We start from the raw sequence: 27,729 nt of genomic DNA on the forward strand, positions 1-27,729 counted from the left end.
GGTAGAGGGGGGAGCCCTCCCAGCTGAGGCCCCCCTCCCGGTAGGGATATTGCAAGAGTTACCCAAGTAGCAATGACAACAAAAGTGGCAGCAGGAAAACACAGCACATTTTGAAAAAAATCTCGAAACCACCCAAAGTAACCCACCCCCACATTACAATCCTCCTTAATCTATTAGAAACCAGAGTGAGATCACAGCTATGCAAACGGTTTCCTCACCCCCCATCTTGCCCTGGCCCTGGTATCAGAAAATAGCCAAGTAATTACAAAAGATGGGCAGTGTCCAGCCAGTCCAGGCTTCAAGGCACAGTGAGAGGGTCCATCCGTAGAATCTAGATAGCATCCCTTACGCACAAACAACAAAAGAAAAACTGCTTGTAGAAAGGAGCAAGGCCCCAACGTTGTATGGTTTGAGGATAAGAGATTGTTTCCCAGCGGTGTTCCATCCGATGGTAAAAGAAGTATCAGAAAAAAAAATGAGACTTAAGGCTTGCCCTCCAATCAGCTCAGTGCAGGTCACGTCCTCATAGAAACATAGGTCAATTGCTTCCCATGTTAACTAGTAAATTAATGTAATATTCAAATAGAAACAGTCACATAACTTGCACATTGAAAATGTCCGGTTCACCACGATGTCCGCTCCTCATAATCAGAACTTGCACCCCTCTAATTTAGGGAACATCCGCGGCTTCATTTGGGGGTGTCGCAGGCTTCCTGGCTGCCTGTTTGTCAATGAAACACTGAAAATCTGATTCCGTAAACCAGCAGACCCCCTCAGCCGTTTGCACTCGGATTTTAGCAGGGTAGATCATCGCACGTAGCCCTAGGTCAAAGAGCTTAGAGCAGTAAGGAGCTAGAGCCCGTCTCTGCGCAGAAAGGGTGGCAGAAAAATCTTGGAAAACCAAGAATGAGGGTCTTACCCGAGCAGAGGGCCTGGAGAATCTCGGACTTATGTGCAAAATTGAAAATCTTTGCGATCATCACCCAAGGTTTCTCACCTGCTTGACACTTAGGCCCAAGCATGTGCGCTCGTTCCACTTGCAAGGGGCCATGCGCATCAGAGACAGCAAGGTCCCGGTTGAGCCAGCATTCTAGGAAGGTCGGCAAATTCTTATCTTCCACCTATTCAAGCAAACCGATGAAACGTAACTTGGACTGCCAAGAGCGGTTTTCTAAATCATTGAGGCGCCCCTCCTGTTTGGTCAGCGAGGCTTTCAGGGTCGTCAGCTCAGCTTGGACGGCACGGAGGCCATCTTGGTTGTCAGATGCCCTCTGCTCAACTTCTACTATTCTTTTTTCGAAGTGTGCCATCCCGGACAAGAGTTCTGTTAGCTTCGCGGAGATATTTTTTAGCTCCGGTTCTAGTGCTTCTACCACTTCTATTTTTAAATCAGCAAGCTTGCTGTCAGCGCGGCTTCCGAAAGCCCTCCGTCATCCTCCGCAGGCGGCTATGCCAAACGGGCTCTGTCCTTATCTTTCTTTTTTAGTTGTTTTGGTCGCCATCAGGTTATGGGGCCGAAGGATAGCAGGAACTGCAGCAAGGAAGCTATGAGCGGACCCTGGGTGTTATGTTGGCTGGCTAGGATGGGGCTGAATGCGGAGATCAGTCCCCGAGAAGGGCTTTCACGTCCGATCCCTTCAGTGCATCACGTAATCTCCTGTTCTCCAGATTTTAATGTAAGCTATGAAAGTATCAACAAATATATTTGAAGAGGAACTGTAATCTGGCTTACTCAAACACCAGTTTAACTTAAATACTGGTTTTTAATTTAGAGAGTTACACTGCAGCACTATATAACCTTTTAGAAAGAGAAAAACAAACTGTCCAGTTGTAGATCTTTCTGCATGGCAGAGAATTTTTAGTTTCCTTCCCTGGTTACTCTTGAGTTGCAGCAGAGCCTTTTAGGTAGCACTGGGCACCCATAATCATTTTAAGATAGGAACTGAAAGCACAACTGTGACAAAAACCTTTATATAAAAGTTATTTTCTCCTTCTGAAGGTCCCACTTTCAGTAGTTTTTGCTGCAACAACTTCTCCCTCAGGAAACTGGCAGCAGAACTGAAAAAGGAGGTGGCAAGCCTGAGAACCATCAAGGAGAATGAGAACTACATCAATGAAATGCTTATTAAGATGTCAAAGATGGAGAACTCACCTAGAGAGGAAGGTGAAATTAAACCACAAAATGATAGATGGACCCAGATTACTATAACCTCTAGACCTACAGCTTGATTCTAGTTTCCCTTGAGCTGAAGGACTGCTATGCAGCTCTGGAAGTGGAAGAGGAGAAACCATCCCAGGAAAAGAAGGAACTAAAACTTGTAAAACCCAAAGCTGCAGGCTCAATAACCACTGCATCTAGAAAGCAGAGGCTGGTTGTGATCAGTGACTCTCTTCTGAAGAGCATGAGGGCATTCATCTGCTGGGTGCAAGGATCCAAGATAATATGGAGTTTGCCAAGAATCATCGAGCTTACTGCCTACTATCTGATGCTGCTCATCCATGTTGGCATGAATGATTCTGCTAGGTATCCTTTGATGACCGAGTGTTCAGGGAGAAGCTGCTTTTTATGACATTTGATAATGTTTAAGGATTTCTGGGTACATTAGGAGACCACATCCCGTTCAGACAACAATTCATTTTCTATAACGAAGACACTTCTTAAACATTATCAAATGAGATAAAAGGGAGCTTCTTCTCCTGGGAGACTCTGTTCTCAGAGGAACCAATTAGGGAAATCATTTTGATGGGGATGCAACAGTTATCAGGATCCTCAGCCAGATATTCAATGCAATTATAGAAGAAAGTAGAGATTCAGATATCAATTATATCCATCTGGGAACCAATGACCTTTCTAGAAATGGTATCACTGAAGTACAGGAATATTTCCAAAAATTTTGGGAAGTAGATCAGACACATGATAAAGACCTTTGCTTTCATGTTCATACAAAGGGGAATGGAAAGACTGCCACATAGATAACTTCAATTTCTGGTTCAAAACATGGTGTAAAGAAAGTGGTTAGGATACATTGGAGGCTGGGATGGTGCATGGAGCAGTAAAATGTCATATGGTAAGGATGGTCTACATTTGTCCTTGGCAGGAAAGAGGATGTTGCCTGAAATTCAGTTCATATATTATCAGACATTTAAACTAGAGAGGGGGGGGGGTGGCAAGAGGTGGCCAATGAAATTGGCATGTTACCTCAAGCAATATTTATTTATTTATTTATTTTTAATTTTTATATACCGATGTTCCTGTAAAGAATACATATCGCACCGGTTTACAAGGAACTGAACAGTCGCCTCCAGGGCAGAAATACATTAAAACAGTCGCCTCAAGGCAGAATACATTAACACAAGTATACAGGAAAACTATTAAAAGAGAACTTTCATAAACTCAATTAAATGTAACTGTGAACCATAAATCAGGAACCATAAATCAGGAACATATGTACAGAGGTAGGTATATAGTCTGTCGCTTCACCAGATTTTAGCTCTCAGGGAAAGCTTGAGTGAATAGCCAAGTCTTTAGCTTCTTTTTGAATGTCGGAAGGCATGGTTCTTGGCGGAGGTCCGGTGGGAGCAGGTTCCAAAGATGGGGACCTGCAGTGGACAGAGCTCGTTTCCTCAATGAGGATTTTGTTGGCTGGGTGTGAAGCATGTTCTGGTATTCACTTCTGATCGGTCTATTGGAGACGTGTTGCTGTAGTTGGAAGGATAGGTTGAGGGGGGAGATGTTGTGAAGAGCCTTGTGAATCATCATGAGGGATTTAAATTGTATCCTAAATTTTATGGGCAGCCAGTGAAGATTTTGGAGGATAGGGGTGATGTGATCCCATTTTTTGGTGTTAGTGAGAATTCTGGCTGTCACGTTCTGGACCATCTGAAGTGGTTTGATGGTGTTGGCTGGCAGGCCCAGGAGGAGTGAGTTGCAATAGTCCAGTTTAGGGAGGATGATAGATTGTAGTACCAAGCGGAAGTCTTGGAAGTGTAGAAGAGGTTTTAATTTTTTTTAAGACTTGCAATTTGAAGAAGCAGTCTTTGGTAGTATTGTTTATGAACTTGGTGAAGTTGAGTTGGTTGTCCAGAAGTACACCAAGATCTCTTACTTGTGGTGTGTGGTCGATTGATGTGAAGGAGAGTTGGGTGGAACTAGTTGGGTTGAATAGAGAGCACTTGTCTGGAGCTATTATGAGGATTTCAGTTTTGCTAGTATTTAGCACGAGGTTGAGGCTTGTTAGCATGTTTTTGATTTCCGAAAGGCAGCTGTTCCAGTAAGACCACGTTTTGTGGAGGGATTCCATTATCGGGATGAGGATCTGAATGTCATCCGCGTATAGGAAGTGTGTTAGCTTGAGGTTAGATAGTAGATGGCAGAGTGGAAGGAGATAAATATTGAATAGTGTTGGTGAAAGGGATGATCCTTGAGGTACCCCCAGCTTTGATCTGATAGGGAGTGATTCTTTGTTGTTAATCCTGACCTTGTATTGTCTGTTTTCAAGGAAAGATTTGAACCAGTTGAGCGCTGAACCTGTTATACCAATATCTGCTAGACGCTGAATGAGGCAGGTATGGTTCACAGTGTCGAATGCTGAGGAGAGGTCCAGTAAGACGAGAAGGAAAGGTTGACCATTTTCCAGGTAGATGAGGATGTTATCAGAAAGCGAGGCTAGTAGAGATTCAGTGTTCAGTGACTTTCGAAATCCGAATTGATTGGAGGTTAGAATGACATTCTCTTCTAGGAATTCGGATAGTTGTCTGTTTACTACCTTCTCCATGATTTTTGCAATCATTGGGAGGTTGGCAATTGGTCTGAAGTTAGCTGGGTCAGTGGGTGGAAAGTTAGATTTTTTAAGGAGAGGCTTGAGAATAGCAAGCTTGAGTTGGTCAGGGACTTGACCTTGGGAGAGCGAGCAGTTTATGATGTCTGCTATCGGTTTAGCAATGATGTTAGGAATGGAGAACAGTAGATTGGATGGGATGTGGTCAAGTGGGTGGGATGAGGGCTTCATCTTCCTAAGGATGTTTTCAATTTCTAAGGCGGACGTCTGCTCAAGGGAAGCCATCGAAGCAGTAGTTGCTTTATATTGCATGTGGGTTGGGTGAGAGTGTTGTGTGCTGGTAGTGGGAGGGTAGTTCGGTTGAGGAGAGGGCACCTTGAGAGGAGCGAGGAGGGTGTCTATTTTTTTCTCAAAGTAGACCGCCAGTTCGTTGGCTTTGTTGGATGCTTGTGTGTCTGGTATAAGAGGGGTAGTTGGTTTAGTGAGGGCTGACACATAGGAAAACAGAGCTCTAGAGTCGAAGATAAAGTGGTGGATCTTTTTTGAGAAGAATTCTTTCTTGGTTATATTGATGATGTTTCTGTAAGAGTTTAGGCAAGATTTATAAGCCAAGAGGGTAATAGTGGACGGGTTTTTTCGCCACCTGTGTTCCTTACATCTTAGCTCTTGTTTGAGCGACTTCAACTCCGGCGTGAACCAGGGTTTCCTGTTGTCCTTTTCAGGATGGAGCAATTTCGTGGTCATGGGGCATACTTGATCAGCCACCCTATTGGTGATGTTGATCCATGAGGTAGTGGCAGTGTTGACGTCTGAGAGGTTTAGTTGAGCTAGTTCTTTGGATAAATGAGAGCTGAAGATTTCTCCAGTACAGGGTTTTCTGATGGCGACTGAGGTTGCATGTGTAGTTTGGGGAGGGTGTTCCATGATCTCTAGAGCCGTGGAGATGATTCGGTGGTCCGTCCAAGGGACCAGTAGGCATGATGTCTACATCATGATGTCTACATCATGCCTACAGGTCCAAGGGACCTGTAGGCATGATGGTCCAAGGGACCTATAGGCATGATGGACCTGTAGGCATGATGGATAGGCAATACAGGAAATGGGAGGAGAAAATAAAATCAATCATCTGTAAAAAGCAGAAAAGGTGATTAGGAAGAGCAGCAAACCAAGTGAGAAAAGTTGGAAAGCTATGACCACAAATACTTGTAGTCTGGGCAATAAAATCCCAGACCTGCAGGCCCTAATGATGGAAGTGGACTTGGATATCATTGCTGTTACAGAGACATGGTTCACTGAATCTCATGAGTGGGACAAGGAGCATTCTCAACTATAACTTATTAAGGAAGTATAGAAAAGATAGGAAAGGGGAAGGAATAACTCTTTATGTCAAAAACAATATGCATATAAATCTCAGAAAGACATGCATAAGGAAATCCATAACTGCAGTCAAAAAGAGACCTCATATAAATCATGGGTAAATGTTGGACTCACTTAATCGTGGTTAATATTTTAAAACCACTGAAAGTGATCAAGTTGCCCATACAATATTTATAATCATAGGTCTCCCAAGTCTATTTTTAAATTATCTTATTTCCTTATTTTTGTTGAATTTTTGCCTTTCAAATGCAAGTTTATCAGACGTAAACCATAGGCACATCTTGATGTAATGTGTAATGAGACGCTGCCTGACATGACTCATGTTTCGATAGTTTCCAGAAAAGTTTGTGCAGAAATGTTTTTTTCTGACTAAGACACAATGCATCATCTGATTTCGCTTGAGCCCGAGGAAGGAAATAACTTCCGAAAGACAACCCTGGAGAAGGACAGTTGCTGATTGACAAGACAGGAGATGGGGGTGGGGTAGGTGAAACTCCATTTACAGAAAATGTATGGCAAGAGCTGGGAAAACAAAGTTGACAAAGCCATGAGGGTGGATGAGGTACACATCAGGATACTAAGTGCAGAGATGTGCTGGTGGGTCCGCTGAAAGACCTGTATAATAGATCAGTAGAAACGGGAGTGGTGTCGCATGATTGGAGAAGCGCGGTGGTGGTCCCACTTCACAAGAGTGGTAGTAGAGAGGAGGCTGGAAACTGCAGGCTGGTTAGCCTTACCTTAATGGTGGGAAAATGAAGGGAAACTCTGCTGAAGGAAAGGATAGTGAACTATCTACAAACTGGTAGGTCGCTGGAACAAAGACAAAACATTTTTCTTTGATTGGGTGACTAGAGAATTGGATCAAGGAAGAGCACTCTATGTGATTTACTTGGATTTCAGCAGAGCTTTTGAAATAGTTCCACATAGGAGGCTCGTGAATAAAATGAGAAGCTTGGGAGTCAGTGCTAAGGTAGTGGAGTACATTACAAACTAGTTGACTGAAGGGAGACAGCATGTAATGATAAATGGAACCTACTCTGAAGAGAGAACGATGTTAAGTGGAGTGCCACAAGGATCGGTTTTGGGACCGGTGCTGTTCAGTATCTTTGTGAGCAACATTGTGGAAGAAATAGAAGATAAAGTTTGTCTATTTGCCAATGATACTAAGATCTGCAACAGAATGGACAGGCCTGAAGTTGTAGAGAAAATGAAAAGTGATGTCAAAAAGCTTGAAGAGTGGTCGAAGACTTAGCAGCTGTGGGCTTTAATACCAAGAAGTGCAGAGTCATGCATCTGAGATGCAGTAATCCAAAAGAGTTGTATGTGATGGGGGGTTAAAGACTAATGTGCACAGACTAGGAGCGGGACCTTGGTTGAGAGTGTCTGCAATCTGAAGGCAGCGAAGCAATGTGATAAAGCAATAGCTAAAGCCAGAAGAATGCTGGGCTGCATAAGAACATAAGAAATTGCCATTCTAGGTCACACCAAGGGTCCATCAAGCCCAGCATCCTGTTTCCAACAGAGGCCAAACCAGGCCACAAGAAACTGGCAATTACCCAAACACTAAGAAGATCCCATGCTACTGATGCAATTAATAGCAGTGGCTATTCCCTAATTAAACTTGATTAATAGCTGTTAATGGACTTCTCCTCCAAGAACTTATCCAAACCTTTTTTGAACCCAGCTTCACTAACTGCACTAACCACATGCTCTGGCAACAAATTCCAGAGCTTTATTGTGCATTGAGTGAAAAAGAATTTTCTCCAATTAGTCTTAAATGTGTTACTTGCTAACTTCATGGAATGCCCCCTAGTCCTTCTATTATTCGAAAGTGTAAATAATCGATTCACATCTACTCGTTCAAGACCTCTCATGATCTTAAAGACCTCTATCATATCCCCCCTCAGCCATCTCTTCTCCAAGCTGAACAGCCCTAACCTCTTCAGCCTTTCCTCATAGGGGAGCTGTTCCATCCCTTTATCATTTTGGTTGCCCTTCTCTGTACTTTCTCCATCGCAACTATATCTTTTTTGAGATGCGGCAACCAGAATTGTACACAGTATTCAAGGTGCGGTCTCACCATGGAGCAATATAGAAGAAGCATTATGACATTTTCCGTTTTATTAACCATTCCCTTCCTAATAATTCCTAAAATTCTGTTTGCTTTTTTGACTGCTGCAGCACACTGAGCCGACGATTTTAAAGTATTATCCACTATGATGCCTAGATCTTTTTCCTGGGTAGTAGTTCCTAATATGGAACCTAACATCGTGTAACTACAGCATGGGTTATTTTTCCCTATATGCAACACCTTGCACTTGTCCACATTAAATTTCATCTGCCATTTGGATGCCCAATCTTCCAGTCTTGCAAGGTCCTCCTGTAATGTATCACAATCCGCTTGTGATTTAACTACTCTGAATAATTTTGATCATCTGCAAATTTGATAACCTCACTCATCGTATTTCTTTCCAGATCATTTATATATATATATATATATATATATATATATATATATAAAAGCACCGGGCCAAGTACAAATCCCTGAGGCACTCCACTGTTTACCCTTTTCCACTGAGAAAATTGACCATTTAATCCTACTCTCTGTTTCCTGTCTTTTAACCAGTTTGTAATCCACGAAAGGACATCGCCTCCTATCCCATGACTTTTTAGTTTTCTTAGAAGCCTCTCATGAGGGACTTTGTCAAACGCCTTATGAATATCCAAATACACTACATCTACTGGTTCACCTTTATCCACATGTTTATTAACCCCTTCAAAAAAAGGAGCAGGGAAATAGTGACAGGGAGCGCTCCCTGTCACTATTTGAATGCTGTTGCCAGTTCTTGTGTGAATTCCTGTATGGCGATCCCCCCCGATGCAGCCCGCGGCGAAACACGGGACCGTGTCGGGGGACGCCATTAAGCTGGTGTTCGTTTAAAACTGTGGAGTTGCCAATTGAAATATAAAAACTTCTTAACCGTAATACGCTGTTTGGAGTATTCTGTTAGGATTGAACATTTATCTGCATTATTTGTACTTTGCGAAATTGCCTGAAGTGCAGATCTCGCCCATCCGTGGTTTCTTGGTAATTGAAATTTCCCATTATTATTGGTTAGCTTCCCTGATTTCTATTAGCATGTCATCATCTGTCTGACCATTTTGTCCAGGTGGACGGTAGTATACTCCTATCACTTTACTCTTACCCAACACACATAGAATTTCTACCCATATAGATTCTACTGAGCATTTAGTCTCTTGTATGATCTTTATCCTGTTGGACTCTATACCCTCCTGGACATAAAGTGCCACACCCCCACCAAGTTGATCCTCCCTATCATTGAGATATAATTTGTACCCTGATATAGCACTGTCCCATTGGTTATCCTCCTTCCACCAAGTCTCTGTGATGCCAATTATGTCAATCTCATCATTTGCTGCTATACACTCTAACTCTCCCATCTTACTTCTTAGACTTCTGGCATTGGCATACAGACATTTCAAAGTGTGTTTTTTGTTTGTATTAACAACCTGCTTTTCAGTTATTAGGGATAATTCAGAAATCATTAGCTTCGGTGATTTTTTACATATAGGCACATGGACTATGCTTGCTTTTAATGGAACCTCTCTGTTGGGATGCCCTAACTCTCCTGTTTCATTAGTATCCTTCAAGGATACATTTCTCTGAACCATGCACTGCTGAGTGACTGTCGGCTTTCCCCCTTGTTCTAGTTTAAAAGCTGCTCTATCTCCTTTTTGAAAGTTAGTGCCAGCAGCTTGGTTCCACTCTGGTTAAGGTGGAGCTCATCCTTTTGGAAAAGTCTCCCCTTTCCCCAAAAGTTTCTCCAGTTCCTTACAAAGCTGAAAGGTGATGAGGTAGAACTTTATTAATTCATGAGTGGGGTGGAATAAGTTAATAAGGGACTAATGAAACTAACTCGTAGCAAATTTAAGAAAGTATTTTTTTCAGTCAATACACATTTAAGCTGTAGAATTCATAATTGGAGGATGTGGTGAAGGCCAACAGGCCAGCTGGATTTAAAAAGGTTTGGATAAGCTTCTGGAGGACAAGTTGATTAATAACTATTGCCTATATAGGCTTGGGGATCACTACATCTTACTGCTGGGAGTCAACAACAGGAAATGGCTCTCCCCATTAGGATCTCTTGGGTACTTCTTCCAAGTGACCTGCAATGGCTAGAATTTTATAACTACTTGAACGCAGCACCAATATTAGTTATATTGTTTTGTGTCATTTTCCATCCAGAAATGACACATAAAAATGAAGAGAATTTTGCTTTGCATCATGATGGCATTATAGCATGAAATAAGTGAAATAACCAAAATGTCAACGTTTTTCCATGCATTCCCCTTTGGCTGACCCAGTCTGGCATTTCTTACGTCCTTTGGTTAGGGATTTGCACATATAGGAAGCATTTTAGCCCGATTGCCTTAATTCAGCCAAGTTGAAATACTTTTTGTTCTTTTCTTCCTAATTCTTAAGAAAATTCCTGGCTCTGGCTGGGTGGGGCATTGCAACTAGATTCACCATTTGTCAAAAATCTATTGTTTATAGAAAAAACATAAATGGAAGCTGCATGTTATTTTTACAGTACCACTGCCAATTTCATGGTTTAAACCATGGAGCAGCAGTAAATGAAATCAGACATTTGTTTGCGCACGTATTTTCATGGAACAATTATTTAAGGAGGTAGAGTTACATGCACATAAGGTTATGGAGCTAATCAGCTTCCAGCATTGGCTGCTTAGTAAAAATTGAATTAAATTCAAATTCTGAGGTTTTTTTCCCTCTACAAATTTTCACAGTATTGTTCTAAATCACGATACAGGGAATTACGAGAGAGAGATGAGGTGGTATCAGAAAAAGTTTCAGGCTGCTGTTACCATAAAGGAAGTGAAGGAGAAAGTACTCCACACATGTGAGTCCTTGCCCACAATGGGCTGCATTAAAAGCTTTCAACACCTGAGGCCTCAAACCAAAGCAGATGCCCATTCTGTATTGCATTCTTAAATTTGTAAAATAGAAAAAAAAATCCTACGGGTCCAGTTCAGGCTATTTGTACCCAAGAAACCAGTCTAGTGTATTTCACTGAAATGGGCCCAATGAATGCATCCGCTTGGCTGATTTGGCCTCTTCCAACAACTAAAGCCAAATTGTGTGTCCACGTCCAGCTGGGTCTATGTGGCTTTGCTTTTAAAACAAAACCTGTTTTTTTTAATCCTCCTCATACTGTAGGTTTAGCTCTTGTTGTGATGTTGGTAGGCATGTTCCCCCCGCCCCCCAACGTCTTCCCTTTCTGTCCCAGACATCACAGCCTAGATAGGGGGGCCAGAGATAGCAACTCCCTTTGGAAATCCAGCGTAAACGCACTCTGAATCTCACTGGGGGGGGGGGGGGGGGGGGATATTGCTGTTGTGTGATGAGTGAGACTCCCTCTGCCTAGATGTTTGAAATTTTTCTTCTTAATCATTACACACCAATATAAATTGCTAAACAGCAATAAAACCAACTGTCTTGAATTATGCTAAAGTAATCAGTTTTAAGAATTTTTATTTTATTTAGTAAAAGTTAAACTGGTATATTGTTTTAATCATAAAAGGTCACCAAATTAAAAGGTATTGCACTTATGGTATTAATATTAAAATCCATATAAACTTAAATTAGCAATTTCAGCCAATATGTTCCAACAATTTTTATCTTTTATATCAAATCAATGAACAATGATAAAGTAGAATGTAAGGGACCTGTAAGGAAAACAGAGAGACTGGATGACTGATGGAACTGGCACAGGGGCACACATTTTGAATTGAATTGAATTGAATTGCAGGGCACAAGGAAACGGACATCTTGGCACAATTTGTAGAGATTTATTTAGAACAATTTCTTGCAAATTTTTTCTGGAATTTTCTTCTCTTCAAGGTTACAATCATTCCATCTGTCTACTGAGAGAGTTATTGGGGGAGTCTATGTCTTTCTCCGATTATAAGTAGCTTCAAGAAGGAGCAGAGAGCCATGAACCTGTCCAGGGAGGACGGGGCCACATGGCTAATTCATGCTGCTATCTAGGCAAACACTGACTACAGTAAGCATACTTGCTTTATTCCTGTCGGTAAAGCAGGCTGAATTAGCCATGTTCTCTGGGAGTCCCGAGCTTAGGATTGCCTTGCCTATAGACACAGTCACCTGATCAATGAGCATGACTTGTTTCTAGGACAATATTATTTCCCATTCTTGCTTTGTGCAACCAACCAGTTTTGTGGACAGCCTTGACCTCATGTGGTATGGTGCAACACTGATGAGCCCACTGAGCTGTCTGAGGTCAATTGCTGGTCAAGACAATAATAAGATATGAAAATATGGATAGATAACCATGTTGCCGTTTTGCAAATGTCCAGCAAGGGCACATTATATAGATATGTAATTGAAGCTGACATGGCTGTAACGTGATGTGCTTTAACAGAGCCAGTTAGCTTAGTGGAATGTGACGAACAGCAGAATTGGATGCACTGAGTTGTCCAATTCGCTAAAGTTCTCTTTGTGACTGGAGCACCCAGTGCATTTGGGTTAAATGACACAAACAGTTGGGATGCACATTTGCTCATCTGGGTACTTTTTTTGTAGCAAGCTAATTCTCTCTTGCAGTCCAAGGTGTGTAGTAATCTTTCTCTGTCATTGTTATGCAACCTTGGAAAGAATGTAAGCAGTATAATTATCTGATTCAGGTGAAAGGCCAATATGATTTTCAGTAAGAAGGACAGGTGCATTCATAAAATAACCTTGTCATGATAAAACTAAGTATGGGGGGTACTGAACCAGCACTTGAAGTTCATTCATCTGTCTCGCAGAAGTCACTGCGACTAGAAACACTACTTTCAAAGTTAGGTATTTCATAGAAACTGTCTCCATGGGCTCGAAAGGTGGGAGCATAAGCTTCTCCATGACTACATTTAAATCCCAAGGAATCAGAGGTTTGGAGACTGGAGGCCAAATACATTTAAGTCCTTTCGTGAATCTAGATAACAAAGGTGGAAGAATGGAAAGTTGAATGAGATAAGTATACCATGGTTGCAACGGCCAAGCTGGAGCAATAAGAATTAGTTCTGCTTCATTCGTGATGCATTTTTGCACTGTTCGAGATATCAGTGATATTGGAGGGTATGCGTAGAATAGCCCCCCCTCTCAGGGGATAAGAAACACATCCTGCACATATCTTTTTGGGTTTGGGTAGACAGAGCAAAACCTGTGCAGCTTCCTGTTGTGTTCTGTTGTGAACAGATCCATGCATTGCGTGCCCCATGTGGCAAAGAGATTGTCCGCTACAGTCTGATGCAGGGACCACTCATGGGGGTGGAAGATCCTGCTGAGCCTGTCGGCCTCAGTGTTTACTACTCCTGGCAGGTAAGTTGCTTGCAAGTTTATCGAGCGTGCCTCTGTCCATTCCAGAAACTGCACTGCTTCCCTGCACAACATTCTGGAACTAGACCCACCTTCTTTTGTTTATATAGAACACCATCACTTGGTTGTCTGTGTGTATATTTACACACTTCCTTTGAAGCTGAGGTACAAACGTGTGAACTACGTTCTTTATCGCCCTCAACTCCAGGAAGTTGATTTGAAAGTTTCTCTCTGTCAGAGATCATAATCCTTGCGTCTTCAGATTGCACAACTGGTTGTGCAATCTGGACTTGGATGCACTTGGATGCAGATACGGCGCTGCTCTACATTGGTGGTGGGGTGGAGGGGAATTACGGCTGGAGGTTACTGGAAGCCAATAGTAACATGTGGGAGAGAGAAAAAGGGAAATAAAAAAATGGATAAAGTGCGTAGCTTGCTGGGCAGACTGGATGGGCCGTTTGGTCTTCTTCTGCCGTCATTTCTATGTTTCTATGTTATGATTAGTTGATTTACTGGGTTGTGAAATGGTGCTCCCGTAGTTAAGACAGACAGTTTTAGCCACTAGATTAGGCCAAGCCTCATAACCTGAGTCAACACTACTCTTTTGGACGATGGTTGGTTATACTGGGATTTGAGACCCCACTATAGTTGAGGCATGTGAAGACAGGTATGAGGAATGATGTAAATTGCTGCTGCCATTTGGCCCAGAAGGGTCAAAATTGCTCATGTGGAGGAGAGAGACCGCTGCCGTAGTTGCAGAGCTATTGATCGAAGGACCTTGGCTCTTTTGGTAGTAAGAAATGCCTTGCACACCACAGTGTTTATGCTTGCTCCTATGAACTGTAACATCTGCGTTAGCTGAAGGTTGAATTTCTTGTAGTTTATGATGAAGCCTAGATTCTCTAAGCAGAGAATTGTTTTGGTTAGGTGTGCTTGAAGAGTTGTTGACTGTGGGGGAAACAAGCAGCCAATTGTCTCAGATGGGCTCTCGGGGCAGATGAGAGGCCAAAGGGAAGAACCTTGTATTGGAGGTGTTGGGCATTGACTTGGAAACATAGGTAATACCAGGAAGACTGGTGCATTGGGATATGGAAGTATGCATCCTTGAGATTCAGTGAGCACATCCAATTGTTGTGTTAGAGGAATGGTAAAATAGACTTGACAGATGTCATCTTGAACTTCTCCCTGTGAATGAATTTGTTGAGAGAACAAAGATCCAGGATTGGACAAAGACCTCTGCTCTTTTTTGGAATGAGAAAATATTGGGAATAGAATCCCCTGCTGTGCTGATGTTGAAACAGCGTGTGTACCGCCCCCTGAAGAAGTAGGGAAAAACCTCCTGTTGCAGGAGTGTAGCCTGTGACTGGTCCTGAAACGGAGCTACAATTTATTTTTATTTATTTATTTATTTATTTAACGTTTTTGTATACCGACATTCGTTTAGAAAACATCACATCGGTTTCCATAGAACAATGTGAGGAATTGATGGGAGTTGCTTGAAGTTCAGCTTGTAACCATTGCGAATTATGCTCAAAACTCAATGATCCAAGTGATGGATTCCCAGGAGTGGTAAAAATGGGAAATTCTGCCTCCCACCTTCAAAGGTAGCTGTGGCTGGACTTTGCTCAAAAACGATGTTGTGGCTTTGGAACTGAACCCTGCTGCTGCTTTTGAGGTCATTGATTTCTTGGACGACTTCTGGGTTGGGTTTGCTGCCCTTGTTGAATAGGTGCCTGATATGGCTGGTACAGCTGTGGTCTAAAGGATGAATACGGCCTGTATGAATGCCTCTGGTAAAGGTTTTGAATACTGGAGAGACTATCTCTTTGTTGCATCTTGATTATCAGAGGACGAGGCAAGAGAGAGAACCGCTGTATACTGCTCTTTTATTTGAGAGATGGTTTCTCGAAGCTTATCCCCAAATACGTTATCTCCCTTGCAGGAAGTCTGCCAGTTTCCCCATATACATCCTCTTGGATGGCACTGGCACAGTGCCAGGCTATCCTGCAAATTGCTATTGAAGTTGCCGACGTGCCTGCAGACGTATTGAAAGCCTCATAAATGGTTCTCAACAAGTGCTGAAGGCCCTCCTTCAGATCTATCAAAGGCTGAGGTATTGAGTGGTCTCTAGTACCATTCGGAATGGATGGCTTTAGAGCTTGAACACACTCATACAAGTACTCCGTAATATAAAATTGATGCTGCTGGATTCTAGCATTCAGCATAGCACCCTGAAAGACCTTGTGGCCAAATTTGTCCAGGCTTTTACTATATTTTCCTGAAGGAGTATTTGAATGAAGCCGGGATTTCTTAGACTTCATCATTGCTGATTCCACAACTACTGACACTTGCAGAAGTTGTACTGTTCCATAGTGGGGTGATTTACACATGCGAAATTTTAGATCCATCTTGCAAGAGAATGATTGTCCTGTGAAAGGGGACTCCCAGGATATTATTTATTTATTTATTTATTTATTTAGGTGTTTTATATACCGACGTTCCAAAATAAGTTCACAACGGTTTACAAAATCAGTTTTCAATTACTGGGTCAAACATCCCATTCTGTTTCATTGTTCTTATTTTATTTATTTAGATTTTTATATTCTAGATCAATATAACTCATCACCGTATCTAGGACCGCATGTGATGGCAAGGCAGTAGGTTCAGATGGGACCTCAAAAAGTTTTAGGATACCCATTGTCTCAGATCTTGGATCTGGAATCTTCCTGGTTTCAACTTTAAGGACTGAGCCTACCTTTTCGACACATTTTGAGTATGTGAGATCTTATGGGGCAATGAAATCTCTGGAGGGTCTGCCCGGGGGGGGGGGGGGGGGGGGGTGTCAGACGAGATCTCCGTTGAGCTGCCAGGGGAATTTGGAAGAGTGTCACTGGGCTCCGGGGAAAACCTCGGCTCTTGTTCTTCCATCTGGTCTGGTGGACTATTGCCATCCCCATTTGGAGGTGAGAGTCCCTACTCTGATGCACGCACCATGTTTCTTCACTCCTTTGGTGGCCAGTGCTGGCTCAGGCACACTGAGAAATGTACCCAAATGGCTCTGTTTGGTACCCAAGGGGGCGGATTTTTAATGCCCTGCGCGTGTAAATCCGGGCAGATTTACGTGCGAAGGGCCCTCGCGCGCCTATTTTGCATAGGCCGCCGGCGCGTGCAGAGCCCCGGGACGCGCGTAAGTCCCGGGGTTTTAAAAAAGGGGCGGGAGGGGGCGTGTCAGGGGCGTGGCCGAACGACACGGCGTTTCGGGGGCGTGACGCGGCGTTTTGGGGGGGCGGCGACGCGGGCGTGGTTTCGGCCCGGGGGCGTTCCGGGGGCATGGCTGCGGCCTCCGGACCAGCCCCCGGGACCGGAACACGGACGGGGCAGCCGGCCGACGTGCACAGATTTACGTCTGCTTTTCGCAGGCGTAAATCATGCAATAAAGGTAAGGGGGGGTTAGATAGGGCCAGGGGGGGTGGGTTAGGTAGGGGAAGGGAGAGGAAGGTGGGGGGAGGGCGAAGGAAAGTTCCCTCCGAGGCCGCTCCGAAATCGGAGCGGCCTCGGAGGGAACAGGCAGCGCGCGCAGGGCTCGGCGCGCGCAGGTTGCACAAATGTGCACCCCCTTGCGCACGCCGACCCCGGATTTTATAAGATACGCGCGGCTACGCGTGTATCTTATAAAATCCAACGTACTTTTGTTTGCGCCTGGTGCGCAAACAAAAGTACGCGATCGCGTAATTTTTAAAAATCTACCCTAAGGTGTTTATCAGGCCTACTGATGCCTCCCTTTTCTCATAGAGAATTCTCTGCATCTTGGGCCCAGGTGAAGATTAGGCAGCATGATGGCCTTTCTGAGGTAGGGCATAAGACCCCGACAAAGTTCCCTCACCTTCCCGAAGTTATGCAATCTTCGATGCGTTCTGCCTCTGGGCCCATGGGGACATTTCTCCCACAATCGCGGCTCATTGACTGGTTGTGTTCCAGCCTGAGACAAAGGTACCAATAATTATGTTCATCCTCAAGGGACATAATTTTGCCACATTGGCAGTATTTGAATCTAAGCCATGGGAGCTCTTGTGGGTTCATTCGAGAGTGAAGAAGATTGAAGAAAGAGGAGAAGATGAAAAGAAACCTTTCTGCATTACCGTCCAGCTGCATGGCAAGAAAAACTGAGAAGAGGTGATCTCGTGGGAAATGGCCGCACATGCACACAGAGCAAAGCTCTGTATTCTAACAGAAAGCTCTACCCCATGCTGCCCAAAGGATGTCAACCAGAGAGCACGGCTAATTCAGCCTGCTTATCAACGGGAAAATATAAAAGTAGATCAGCAAATTCTAGGGGGGAAAATAGCAAGAACATTTCTGAGAATCCTTGAAAAGTGAGGAATTAATAGATATGTGCCAGGTAGTGACAAAGCTCCTGCTGCGTGACAGTGGTTCCAGGCTCTAGTCATCTCAGTTGATCAGTAAAACAGCTCTGCAGCCTCGATATCACAAGAAGAACTAACAGGCCGCAGACCACAGGAGAAATGGACAACTGGGCACTTCCGATCCTCATTCACTGGCACTTTGAAGCACTTAAGAAAATGCTGCCCCATTTATGAAGAAACAGGGCTAACTATCATTCTTCCAGTGAACTGAGCTGCTCCTTTGCATTTTCATTTAAAGGGCCAGTAAAGAACAGTCAACACTGTCCAGCTCTAGATATGGCCTAGAAGGGTGGAGGTGTTCTAGTGACAGAAGTATGGGCAAGTTCTAAAGACCACTGTCCTTTGGAACAATTCTGTGAATAGGTTGTCTTTTGGTCGTATTGGTCTGGAACCTTTTTATAGAATTGGTTTACTTAAATCCACCCCACACACACTAAAACCCACTAAACTTTCCACAGAATGGAGATAGGAATACAGTGACTGTTAGGACAAAAAGAAAACTTAACTTATGCTTTGAGTGTATTTGACTAAGTGCAGTTGTGTGTTCCCTTCTACCTGAGCAGAGAAAATGTGGTTTTGATATTGCACTTGAATTTCTTCACACACTTCTGTAGGTGTTGCATCACTGTGCTATCGAGACTGATGGAGGAAGGTGAAAGCAGGACCCGCTTGTTACATTTATTCAAAAATAGCAAGGTGGAGTGTAACGTGTTTGTGTCAGTTTTCTGTGCCGGTTTTTTGGGTGATATCACTGGGTCTAAAACATTAACGTTGCATCCCATCAGACCACATGCTAAGATGAAAATTAGTCATTGAAATATTCTTAGTGCAACTAGATTTTTTGATCAAGCTGCAACAATATGTAGCTAGAATTTATTTGCTAACCACACACTGTCCAAAACTCTTACATTACTTTAATAAACAGTTTTATTCCTTTACAAAATAAGTACAAATAAGGTAATATATTTTCACACAAATGGGGATTTTCGGAATATGTACAGAAACTGTCAAAATAACGCTAATAAATGCAACATATTTGTAAACAATATGTACATATTTTAAATACATTTAAAACATGATTTTTGTTGTACACATCTTGGTTTTAATAATACTTTCCCAATAATAATTTGGCTATATAGCAGTAGAAATTCTCTCTCTCTCCTTTATTTTTCCAGGAACATTATAAAATAATTACAATTCTTGTTTTAAAACTACTGGACAAATAATTTGTTTCTATTTTGTGCTTTTGCTATTTTTTTTTTGTCCCAAAGTTTCCTAGAAGTGATTGCCGTCAAAAAAACAGGCAGACAAAACAAACAGTAAAAACTGGAATTAAAAAAAAAAAAAATTTCCCTTCCATGATCACTGACAATACTGTTATGTCTTTCAAGTAAAATAAATTCCCTAGTGCTTATTTATGAATGCATCACTTTGCCTTTTGACAATAGTTCTATAGTCTTCGTGAAGCATTATTTAAAAGCACTCGCTTGTCTGTATCACCCAGAATAAATACCTTAATAGCAACCCAAAATGTAGGAGACCAACTCTTGATTCAGGGATAAATCCCGCTGCTACAAAATGTGGAAAACATTATGTAGTTTTTGCAAACAGCTGGAAGCAAGTCAAGATTACCGCAGCTGGACACAGATGTGCAAATCCTATATTTTCGGGTTTAGATTAGCGAATGTTCATTGTGCTGTTCATGTAGCAGCAATAATCCTACACACATTAAATTTGTGGGGCTGAAATACTGGGAATCTTTTATCTGTGCAAAAAATTGCAATTCTAAACAAGCTAAGGACAACAATAAGTCATCGCTGTGCTTAGTCAGTGATGACAGTGCTCATAAAAGTTATAGGAAATCATAATTTGCAGCAATGTACCTGAGCACACCACTAATAAAATATCACAGCATTACTTAGTAACACTAATATTGTCTCTGTTGCTCTGTTCTAAAAAGATATCTATCTATAGATAGACAGAAGACTTTTAAGCAAAGATGTTAACAGTAGGTTTAAGCTCTCTTAAAATGTTTTGCACATCGTACAGAGAGGAAGGTTTTTTTACAATTGCCTAAAAAACTTTTTTTTAATCAAATCCCTCCCCCCCAATATTTAAACAGACACCTGAACTAAAAGTGAAGGCACATTAAAATGACAGATTTGAAATGCAGATCCAGCTTCTTTCCAAGGATGCGACTGGTTCTATTTGAGCAGAGCTCGGTAGAGCAGAAGAGAGCGGCTTGTTTCTCTTTCCTGTTCCATGCAGAAGATAAAATCCCTGAGGTTTATGCGCGTTATCCTGTTTCGTGAATGCGGTCGGGAAGTGGATGCTCCGGAGCCAGGCTGGCCTGAACAGGACACTCCTAAACACTGCAAGCAAACACACAAGAAAATAAACTAAACACATGAATGCAGGCAGAATTTCCACCTCTCCCATGTATTAGGCTTTTTTGGTAGAAGGTTTGGGCTAGATAAGATTGTAAGATTTGCCTTTCTGGGTCAGACCAAAGGTTGATCAAGCCCAGCATCCTGTTTCCAACAATGGCTAATCCAGACAAGCACCTGGCAGAATCCCAAAAGGTCAATAGATTCCATGCTGCTAAAATGGGGAAGACCTCCAGGTACTCCAGATGAAGGCTTGCGGCACCATAGCTCACTACAGGCCAATTACAACTAAAAAAGCAGTAGAAAAGTGCCTGGCTCTCCCCAAGAAAAAAAATTCATTTGTATTCTAGACTACTTTGGTAACCCTTCTCCAACCAGATCCCAAATATTGAACATTTCAAAGCATACCATTAAGGCTGACAAATGGAAAAGACATTTCGGAAAAGCCTCCTGGTAGGCCACCATAAGCTTTCTATCCTTATGAGTAGCTCCCGATTTGTTTTATTTCTTGCTGCTTTTCTGCCTGGTGGGAGCTGTAGGGGTTGTGCTCATTTTCATTATACATTTGTAGGTGCTGGTGCCTCAGTGTACCACATTTCAGTTTTAGACATTTGGCTATAAACTGAGTGTTTACAGGCCCTCAGCAGAAGCAACCAATCCCGTTGCTTCGATTTGCACATTATCGCAACAGCAGCTACGTAAACATGATGAAACTTTAAAAGGCTGCACAAACAGACATAATCACTGCAAATGGGCTGAATTCACAATGCAATTTAAATCTTTGTAACCATTAGGGGCAGTTTCTCTGCATATAATGTCTTTTAAAAAACAAACTATTTTATGCTTCAGCTTGAAGACCCTGTTTTCTTTCAGTTTCCTCTTGGTGGAAGAAAACAATTATGCAAATTATAGCATCAGAATTCTCTCGCCCTTCTGAATCGGCTCCCCAGGAACTCTTTCCATTCCAATCTCCATATCTTTGCTGCTGCACTACACTTAGAAAAAAAAAAAGCTTATTTCCATTTCCATATTAACCTCAGCAGTGTTCCTTTAAAAGGAAATCATACTGTGAAATATTTCAAAAGCACACATAAGTGGCAGTACTTACCCCATAGTAATAACATTTTGGTTAAACCATGTCTTATATTCTTTAACCTGCGCCCCATAAAATGCCACTAAGTTTCGGGGGTCATTAGCAAGGGTCACAGATTACCTCACGCGCATCGGATCTTACTGTCCTGCCACCGGCTATGATGTCATGAAGACAGTGCACCGCATGGCATGAACAAGCTAAGTCCACCTGGGTCATCTGTGAACATGTTCAGCGCACGGCTACTCTCAGAATAAATGAGGTGGGGGCTGAGCGTGAGGAGGCTGCAGCAAACATTTTAGGTAGGGCAATGTAAGGGTAAAATATTGAATTAACTCTAGTGAGCAAGTCTGCTTGCCATTGCCATATGGAACGCTTAAACACTGCAGGGGCAGGATGGTTAAAGCTTTTTTTTTTTGTTTAAGCACCTCATGCAGAAAGAATTAATCTTTATTTCATTGGGGTAATGCCTTTGTCCAAAGCACTGTACATTTAAATTGAGAAATGGTAGAAGCACCAGAAAGGGAGCAGGGATGTCTCAGAGCTTATTCTGGTTCTCTCCAGAGAAGGAATTTCAGGGAACACTAGAATAAAAGCCCCAGGGTATAGGTATTAAATGTTGGCTGAGCAAAACAATTCAGAGGAGAAATGCATGCTAATACGAACCGTACCATTCTGCACTATTAAATTATTAAATAAATGTTAGAAATCTCCAAAACAACATAAAGCAAAATATTTTAATTTAGGGACCGATGATCTACTTCTTATCAAGGACATTTGAATCACAATTCTCTCCATAGGAAATCTAAAATCAGCATCTACATCCTGGCTCTAAGATGATGATATTGTTCCACTTAACAGGCTTCCTTAAGATGAAATGACATCCAATTTAATGAAACAGTGGGTCCTTATTCAAAAAGGATTCCCCCCCTTCTGTGCCAATGAATAAAAACAAATCTTGATTGAATAAGACCCAGTGACTCCTGCACCTCATGTTCTCTCTCTCCCAGCATCCTGCTTTATCACTAATAGTGCAGCCCAGAGCCCTTTTCAGCCAGAGGAGAGAAGATTTAAAACACGAACTCTAATTCTGCAAGTTGCCTTTAAAATACTTTTTTTAAAATACATTTTTAAGTGTCTTTATCCAGTCCATGCACAATTCATTGTCAATTTAATTGCTTTTTGGAAACCTGTGCGCTGTGCTCGTTGCAGTTAAGCATGGAAAAGCAGAATTTGGCAAGTAAAATAGATTTTTTTTTTTCAGTTGGAGTGTTACTTGTTTAACATTGCAGATAAGTTCCGCTTGTCAGTAATAGCTTCTGTTGTATATCAGTGGATCAAGTGATGTTTTATCACTTACTTTGACGATGTAATAGTTTTATCCCACTTCAACTCAAGACCTAAAATCAGCTGGCTATTGACAGGGTTGTAAGCTAAACCAAATGGGTGTTGTCCTCATCTTGGACTGATGTTAATAACATGGTACTTGAAATTATTCTAGGTTGCATCATATTGTAAACAAGTTCATTATTAATTGTCACAGATTTTCTAATTATCTACAAGAAAGGCAACATTGTGAAAAGTATTTTACCTGTGAAGCAGAGTGAGATTCATGCATGTTTGCCAGGAACAGCTCACACTTTTATCAGTGTGATATGTGTTTTATTAATCCAGACAACCCAATTGTGTTGTTTGTAACCATGGCAACCATCGAGAGACTTAGTCAGTGCTTCACAATTGGCTGAAAGTTGGTTTCAACCATGATTTCAAGATCCAAGACAATCTATTATACACTTAACAAAAGGGATCTAATAGGCTGATAACGTGCAGGTCATTCATAATTCTGACGTCCTCTGTCCCAGGTTTAAAGTGTTGACTGGGTCCGGACAGCTTTGACTTGCCAGCATCCACCACAGGGATGGTTTCTTTTCCTCCCGCAGCCTTCTGGTTGACAAACGAATGCCCGACCAACAGGCAGTGAGTGACAAGAGGCAGAAGAAGCAGCCTGGGAAAAACCTACTTTCTTCTCCCATGGCAGCACCTGCTTCTCAGTCAGCACCGGCTTCCAAGAAGGTAACTAGCATGGGGAAGGAGATCCTTCTCCGCCTCTTCCACCCCCCCTACCTACAGCTGCTGCAGCTGGGGGTCGTAAGGGAGTTGCAGCTTGTGAGAACAGGACTCTGCATTGGGTAAGAACAAAGCTTTTTCTAAAGTTAGGACTCTTCTATTTGATGAGAGGAGTAAGGACAGACTGCATGTTGGGGAAATTTGAGTGTTTAACGTTTATAGCATAAGCTTGTCTGTTGGATGAATCTGAGTGTTTTTTCCCAGCCGCCCCATATCTTGATGTATAGAGAGAGAGAGAGAGAGACCACTGCCCAATAAAAGGGCTAGGGAACAAATTGTGCACAATAGGAGTCAGTTAGTGGTCTCATACTAATAAGGCAAAATGACCCTGATTAAAGTTAAAGAAACAGCAGGCCAATTATAGGTCATTGGCAAATGGCATAAACACAGAACATTTTAGGAACTTAAATTAAAAACAAAAAGATGCAGACAGCAGTGAGATGATAGCTACCTGTTTTATGGGGGTTTGTTTTTTTTTTTTGCACCAAGTGTCACATGTATGAGTGGGATGTCATATATATGCACCTGGTGCAAAGAGCTACTAACTGTCGTAGAACAAGTCTGATCTTTGGAGGCTAGAGTGGCAGACTTGGAGGAGCTGAGACAGACAGAGATAAATAGAAATGACCTTCAATGACACAGTAGAGCAGTCCCACCCCATTCTGGCAACCTTTGTGCTTTTGAGAAGCCAGGCCACCTAGAAGGTGAGCATCACCTTGGTCTGGAAGGAGGTGATACTGTAGTTAGGGCCTACCATCCAGGTAATGAGTTGTCCTCTCACACCAAGGATGTTTCTCTAGAAGTGTGTGCCCAGGTGGGATAGAATAGGACTGCCACTATTACTGGCAACTCGGTCATAGCTACCTGGCGAGTGTGAAGATCACTTGGCAACTTAACTCCCTGGTGTGAAGGTGGCAGACCTTACAAGGTGAATTTTAAAAGGGATGTGACACATGTAGGCCATGCACGCGTCCACCCAATTTTAAAAGATGCCTACATGCTCACACATCTCCCAGTATGTGAATATCTCATCAAACAAACAAAAAAAAGGGTGTATTAGTGTGTAAGGGACAGTCTTGCAGAAGTCATCTCAATGGGGCATGCGGAGAGTTAATTTAGTCCATTATAAGAGAGAAATACTGTTATACATTCATGATTTATAGCATGCAGCTTCGTGCCTGAGTTTACTGTGGAGCTTACAACCCTTTCCTTCACTGCCCCCTCCTTCTCCTTAGTATGAGCAGACATTAGTAGAGAGACAAAGAACAAATTATACTCCATTATTATATACAAGGACAGCATGCAGCTTGCTTTGAAAGTAACATTTCTGAAAGAAGGCGCACAGAAGAAATCACAGGATTCTGGGCCATTAGATGGGTCACAGCTTTCCCCCACTAGCCCTCCCCTCCTCCTAATTTGAAACCTGAACACTTCAAGGTCACACACAGAAGAACAGAATATAAGATGAAGGCAAGACCTTAGAAGATAATACTACCACTTAGTGCCAGCTGACAATTAGGGAGTTAAATCTTGACCATTACTAGCAAGATATGCTTGCAGCAGTTCAGCGCAGTGCAATTAGTTCTGCTAGTGCTGAGAGTGAAAACGCCTGGCATATGGCCAGATTAGTTTTTGGTAAAGCATCTTTATTAAGAAGTTGATTACAGACACACACAAGCTTTATAGACTTTCAGACCCTATGGATACCAGTAGATGTTTAGCTTTTGGGACACAGATTTTTAACTACTGAAAGCACCCAATACGAATCATAATAGCCAAGTGGGATGCTGACAAGTATGTTGACAGGCCAAAAACACTGTCATAGCTAAAGAAACTTTGCCCAGATGAGAACTTTAAACCGGAACTGAAGGATTCTTATCAAGATCTGCTTGTGTGTAAGTTCCTGTGTAAATAAAACCAAGGCAGAGGGGCAATGCAGCAATTTTGGCTCATAAACAGAAGTCAAGGACTGTCCAAGGGAAGGTCAGAGGGCCCCCACCCTTGGATGAAGGGGAAGCATTCTGAAATGGAGAAAACGCTACGGTGGCAGACAGCCTTGGTCCAGACATCCCCCCCCCCGAAGAAAAGGGGATGGGGAAAAGACCCACAATGCGGCAAAGTCCCTCCACCCACTACATGATTATGCATGAGCTTATGTATAATTATCAGCTGGAAAGTATAAGACAGGGGCAAATAAGGAGAAAGGGAGTGGACCCAAAGCAGCCCCAGCACCCCCTGCCATTGAAGAGGGAGAAGACAGCTGTGGCCAGGAGACTGGAGAGAGGAAACGCCCTGCCTGGGGTTAGACAGTGACACAGAGTCTGAGGTGGTGAGAAGCTGAGAAAAACCCAGCAGCTCTGCCAGTACCAGACCTGGAGCCTGCCTCCTCCCCTGCCCACATTCTCCAGACCTCCAGCCAGAGCCTGCTTCAGAGGTAAACAGGGAAATCGCCTGAAGTTGGGACCAGGGATACGTAAGTTAGCCCTAAGTATTAATAAATTAGGCAGGTGACAGTTTATGGCATGTTTTAAGCCACCTATGGTAGAGAACTTTCTTTTGGGTAAACTGGGGTTCAATAGCAACGATGTTACAGACATGTGCTGTTATCTTCTAAATGCTAATCCTGACAAATCTGATAAATAAAAGTCAAATTCTGGGAGAAAAACATTGTCTTTTCCTGAATTTAGGATCGTGAGGTGAGGTGGGAAGGGAACTGAAAGTGTCTTGTAGTAGACAGGTTCCTGCACCCCTAAAACGTACCTACAGTCTGGAGGTACCACCGAGATAGGATAGGCCACGCCCAACCAAAAAGATGACATCAAATGCACAGTTAAATTTAATAGAATTAGAAGAAGAAGCGTTATTGAAGATTACGCAGGTTTTCACTAAGAAAGAAGATGTGCAATTCCAGATCTCTAGAGTACATGAGAATTTAAAAGACACGTGCCTACAATTAGGAAATGTCACTAATTTTTACCTGATGACTCTGAGATTATTGGTTAGTGAATCTAAATTAACCCTAAAGACATTGGTGGAATATGCTAGTATTTTGCACTTATTAAGAGAATTCTTGCAAAAGGATAACTCACATTTGCAGGCACTAAATCAAGTTGCTCGGAATGGTCGGAGGACCATTCAACTTCCAACAGCCGAGGATGTTGGCCTTGGGAGCTTGCCGGCCTGGCGGAGGGTAGACCGTCAGCCATGCGGAGCCACCGTCAACCCTTGGCTCGGCCCGGAAGGTCTGGGTCGGGCTGAGGCCCATGGGCACACTAAACCACCAGAGCACAACAGAATGCAAGGCCTTCGAGGCCCTCACTCAACAGAATGCAAGGCCTTCGAGGCCCCCACTCAACAGAATGCAAGGCCATGTGCCCGACGGTGGTGCCCCGCCGATGGAGCCGCCTTGTTCCAGAGTCTTGTCTTGTGTCTTGGACTGTTATGGGACCGGAAACATTTTTTCAGGATTTTTTATGTGTACAACCTACTGGAGGCGCCAGTTTGCCATAGTTATGACCTGCTGGAGGCACCAGCTGTCTGGATTTCTTTTTTGTAACGACCTGCAGGAGGCGCCTGCATCCAGACGTTTTTGTCATCATGTTGTCATCATGTTGCCAGATTGGGGTTTTCGACCTGCAGGAGACGCCTGCACCCCTACTGGTTTTTCCTTTGCCCGCCCTGGGTTCCCTCCCCCAGGTCTTCTTGGTGTTTCTGGGTGCTTCTTGTTGGTTCTTGCTTGTTGCTCGTTTGTCTGTTTCGTATTGTCCGTGTTGTGTGTTGCTTGCTTGTTTGTTTGTTTTCCCTTTGTTTTTTTTTTCCCTGCTTGTTGGGTCCCGCTTGTGTGTTCCCTGTCCTCCTTCCCGCGTTTCCCTTCCTCGCTCTTTCGCCCTTCGCTTTCTGCTCTCTCGCTCTTGGCTCTTTTGCTCTTTGAGCTTCTTTGCTCTCCGTTCCCTTGCTCTCTGCTCCTTCGCTCTCCGTTCCCTTGCTCTCTGCTCCTTCGCTCTCCGTTCCCTTGCTCTCTGTTCCCTTGCTCTCCACTTCATCGCTCTCCGTTCCCTTGCTCCCTCTTTTGTGTTTTTTGTGTTGTTGGTCGCGCGGTCACCGTTCGCTCGGTCGCTGCTCGCGTGGT

General features: G+C 42.9%; 1 protein-coding gene across 2 annotated transcripts in view; it reads right to left on the bottom strand.

The window, feature by feature from the left end:
* Window positions 1-18,926: 18,926 nt before the first annotated feature.
* Window positions 18,927-27,729, bottom strand: part of LOC115095109 (transcription initiation factor TFIID subunit 4-like) — a 654,045-nt gene continuing 645,242 nt past the window's right edge. For both annotated transcript variants that reach the window (XM_029608361.1, XM_029608360.1), the window contains exon 15: window positions 18,927-20,368. In XM_029608361.1, coding sequence (XP_029464221.1) covers window positions 20,201-20,368 — 168 coding nt within the window. In that variant the 3' untranslated portion in view covers window positions 18,927-20,200. The remainder of the gene's footprint in view (window positions 20,369-27,729) is intronic.

The sequence above is a fragment of the Rhinatrema bivittatum genome, chromosome 7 (genome assembly GCF_901001135.1).
Source record: "Rhinatrema bivittatum chromosome 7, aRhiBiv1.1, whole genome shotgun sequence".
Classification (NCBI taxonomy): domain Eukaryota; kingdom Metazoa; phylum Chordata; class Amphibia; order Gymnophiona; family Rhinatrematidae; genus Rhinatrema; species Rhinatrema bivittatum.